Here is a 4,280-nt window from a genome sequence, read left to right on the forward strand (position 1 = left end):
CACGTTTTTCTGTTTTCCATATTTTTGCATGTTTTCGTGTTTTTAACGTTTTCGTGTTTTCCACATCTTTTCACGTTTTTTGTGTTTCGTGTTTTTTTTTACATTTTCTTGTTTTCATGAGTTTTTTTACATTTTTTTTCTATTTTTTTACGTTTTCACAGTTTTCCACGTCTCTATATATTTTTTGTGTTTTAATATACAATTGAAAATAAAAAAATATAGAAAATCTATATTTAGTGGTTGGAAAATATTTTCCAGTGTTGTCGCCAAACACCGGAAAATATTTTCCAGTATTGTTGCCAAACACAGGAAAATATTTTATTTTCCTGCACAATATTTTCCCCGCATAAAATTTTCCAGAACACAATATTTTCCCCCAAACAAACGGGGCCTAAGCTTTATTATGATTTCAATCTCCATCACATAATTTTAATAAGCTTAAATCCAATGGTGATCGACCAAATTCAATTGGTCAGTCATTAACCAGGTGAATGTTACTGACTACATTAGAGAGGAACTCTCAATATGAGAGAGCATTGGCTAGAAAGGAAGTGAAAGCCTGTGAAAAGAAGTAATGATCCTTAAATTCTTTATTTGTTTGTTTCGATTCCGGAAAGTAGTGACACACCAATGATTTATTGAAAGGGTATGTTTATTGTGATTTATGAGTGTTAATTGATTTTTTTAGTGTTTTCCATAAAAAAATTAAAGTCATGTTCACAATTTTAAGTAGAAATTTTGACGTTTTCGACGACCTGTAGTTGCTCAAGCACCTGCAGGATCTGTCCCTGCCAGAAAGGAAATGATATACATCTAATTCTTTTTGTAGCTGTTTGGTTCAAAGAAAATAATAAACCAGAGTTGTGGATTTTTTTAACAACAATTTTTATACATACATGTGCTATATTAATAAATTAATTACATGTAAATATAAGAATTAAAGTCAATTACTTCAACAATTAAAGTCGAAAGACGGTGAAATAGAGAAAACTGAAATAAAATTAATAAAAAAGGAATAAACATTATATTTTTTAAAAATAATAATTTTAACATAATTAAAAGTAAATATTAAAATTGAATAATATGATAGAATAAAAGAATTTGTCAAAATTATTTTTGAGGGTAAAAAATATAAATAAATAAATATAAGGATCAAAAGTGAAATTAATCCAGGAATAAAAAAGTATAAATAAATACGATAATAACCAAAACAAAAATTAAGAAGAAAATTTGATCAAATATATATATATATATATATATATATATATATATATATATATATATTTGAGGAAAAAAATAAAAATATATACATATAAAGATTAAAAGTAAAATTAATCAAGAGATATAAAAAGTAAAAATAAATAAATCTATGGATCAAAATAAAAACAAAAAAGTATAATAAAGATTAAAATAGAATTTTATGAGAAGGATAAATGTACATGTAGTAAAAGAGGAGAAACTGAATAAAATTTTTAAGGAGGTCGTGCAATTTGATTAGAGGAATTTAGGGTAAATCCAAAACTTAAAAAAGACAAGTGAAATGGTTGTATTAATAAAATAAATACTAATAAAGAGAATGAGGTAGAGGACCACAAAGAGCAAAACAAACTATTGAAATTTGTGGGACCATTGTGCCAATGTTTAAAGTTATTTACTATTGGAACATCTTTTAACAAAAGTTGCCAAAAGTAATGTGCATGATTAAATTAATAAAATGTTATATTTTAGTATAATGTGTTTTGACACTCTTTAAAGGAACTTGCTTTAAGCACAAACTGGGAGGATCCTAAAGAGAGACATGTTCATAATCATTACCTATATTTTAGGTATTCTCAAAAAACGATGGATAGGTAATAATTACATCTACCAAAACGATTAAAGCTGGACAACTCCTAGGAAAGAGAAACCGTCTACAAGTGACATGAGGTGGACCTCCAAACAATAAAATTGGCCCATACTTGTTCATATGGGTTATTTAAGACAAAGCACTAAAGTGATTCGAATAGAAAACTCTAAACACGGTGGGACATATGATATCATACTAAATAAAGAGCTCATATATGGATCAATGAAATACCTTATGTGAAAAGTATAACTTCTAGACACATGTTCCAATCACATGGATGGATTCCAAATATATGCTTCTAATTCCTAAGAAACGTCATGATTTATTGTAAAAGGAAACAAACTCAAAAACGTATGGAATATGAGCCAACCGGACATTAACATGTAGGAACTAATATTACCTTTGAAGGTTCAATAATATTTTAAAAAAAGTGAACTTGGGATTTCACCTATTCCTTAAATATTTAGTTTGAGAACCTTGATAGTTTTAGGTTAAAATTCTTTCTTTGTTGGTTTTCAATAGAAACATCCAAATCTCTCTCTCTCTCTCAACCCTCTCAATCCTTATCATTCATAGTCTACTGAAATTTGAATTGTGGAAAAGGGAATGAGATCATTAAAAAACGGATTGCCTTATTATAATTTCATAAATAAAATCAAATAACTTTACATCATAGAAAACAAATAAAAAAATCAACAACATATGTTCCAATCACAAGAAATAATTGGAGCAATTAACATGGTCAATCCGGGAATCTGGAATTTTAGAAGCTTATAGGTGAAGCAATAAATATGTACGTGTTCAAAATAAAGTAAAAAAATCAATTATATAAAAAATATTAAAAACAAATAAGTATTTTTTTTATAAAAAATATTACTTTTCGGACCATTCTCTCCCTTAAGCTGTATATATATGTTGCGATTATTATCATGGTATCTTTTAAAATTTAACTTCTATATTTTTTTATAAAAATATTAATCTCGGCTCCTTCCTCCATCGGGCCCAGACAGACGCCCTTCTTGGCCAGGCTGAGGAACAGCCCAATCAATTAAACATGAGTAAAGAAGAGGATGGCTATGGAGTAGAGAATAGCAGCTAGGAAGGAAGCAGCAGGGAGAGAAGGAGCGGCAGAAAGCGGTGGAGGAATCCCATTCCCAACTTTGACGGCGACCTTCATACCTTGTTCGCAATGTGTCCCAACTGAACATACAAAGTAACGAGTTCCATTTTGAGAAAGTAAAGTACTTATTCCACTTGATGCCAATATTATTCCCATTTTCGTGCAGTTTTCATATTCCTCTTTATTCGCTACTTCTGTTGCTGTATGCGTTCCGGTCCAGTTGAATACTGCAATAAAAAAAAACATTTCTTTTAGTCACAAGTCCGGATGAGCCGAGATTAGGGGAGAGCGAATTTAGCACTTACTATAAAACAATACAATATTAAACCTAACTTTTACCAAATAATATACTTTCAAATCTCCATAACGATAGATAAGTGTTTTTGATCTGCAATTTCATGTTTTAGTCACCTTTATATCTCCATCATTCTCGCTACTTAATACAACTTGAAATTGCACATTTTTGTTTATTATAAAAAGCTTAGCAGGATGGGGCATCTCCAGTCCAGAGCCTCAAGGCTGTAGATGAGTTTATGGGAGGACTTACATATTATTCCACCTAAGACACTCCAACAATGACAATAAGAATCGAATTTAGGTGTGCATGCTATAAGAATCCTTCCTTACTGTTGAGCCCACTCTCATATAAGAAAATTCACATCTTTTGTTAATAAAAACTTTCACCTAATGAGACTTAAAATTGCATCATTTAATGAATACTAGGCATAAGATTACAGTTTTGTACGATACGGATTAAATTTACTCTCATAAATAACCATAAAAACCAAAGAAGGAAAGAAAGAAAGGTAATTACACAAAGAGTCTCCAATCTGAAAAGTGTGGTTGGCAGACCAATTCTGATAGAAATCGATTGAATTATTTGGAGGAAGACTCCATCCTAAACTGTCTCCAACTGTAAATGTAGTAGCACCATTTCCAACTTCCAATAATGTTAATGTTAATGTTATGGTAAGAATCATGAATCTAATCAAATGCTTATCCATTTTGTCTTTCTTTTTCTTCTTCTAAATAATCGATTCTTGTATTGTATATATAAGTATTTAGGAAGGCAAGACACGTTCCTTTTAGTTGTGCCAATTTGACTTTCTTCATCTTTTATGACTTATCCCCTTCCAAATCTGACACATATTATTTTGAATTTGCAGATTTACTTATCTTATTTCTATTCTTATAATATAGTATAATCGACCTTCAATTCCGTATACTAAACGTACCGTGTGAAAATTGATCTTATATATTAAAAACGAAAGGAAAGTTACAATAATCATAGTTTGATTGATTTATGCAATATAT

The 4,280-nt window shown here is 29.6% G+C and overlaps 1 protein-coding gene across 1 annotated transcript; it reads right to left on the minus strand.

The window, feature by feature from the left end:
- Positions 1-2,684: 2,684 nt before the first annotated feature.
- On the minus strand, positions 2,685-3,977 carry LOC136203274 (cucumber peeling cupredoxin-like). The gene is made up of 2 exons (XM_065994396.1): positions 3,781-3,977; positions 2,685-3,193 (listed from the first exon to the last, which is right to left on the minus strand). Exons 1-2 carry the CDS (start codon positions 3,968-3,970, stop codon positions 2,895-2,897), a joined length of 489 nt encoding a protein of 162 aa, XP_065850468.1. The 5' UTR covers positions 3,971-3,977; the 3' UTR covers positions 2,685-2,894.
- Between the last annotated feature and the right edge of the window lie 303 nt (positions 3,978-4,280).

This window comes from Euphorbia lathyris, chromosome 8 (genome assembly GCF_963576675.1).
Source record: "Euphorbia lathyris chromosome 8, ddEupLath1.1, whole genome shotgun sequence".
Classification (NCBI taxonomy): domain Eukaryota; kingdom Viridiplantae; phylum Streptophyta; class Magnoliopsida; order Malpighiales; family Euphorbiaceae; genus Euphorbia; species Euphorbia lathyris.

Excerpts from the sequence above, each read along its gene's own strand:
- LOC136203274 (XM_065994396.1), bottom strand. The coding sequence starts at position 3,970 with ATGGATAAGCATTTGATTAGATTCATGATTCTTACCATAACATTAACA. Across the intron at positions 3,194-3,780 it reads TCAGATTGGAGACTCTTTGT|TATTCAACTGGACCGGAACG; the intron begins GTAATTACCTTT and ends TTTTTATTGCAG.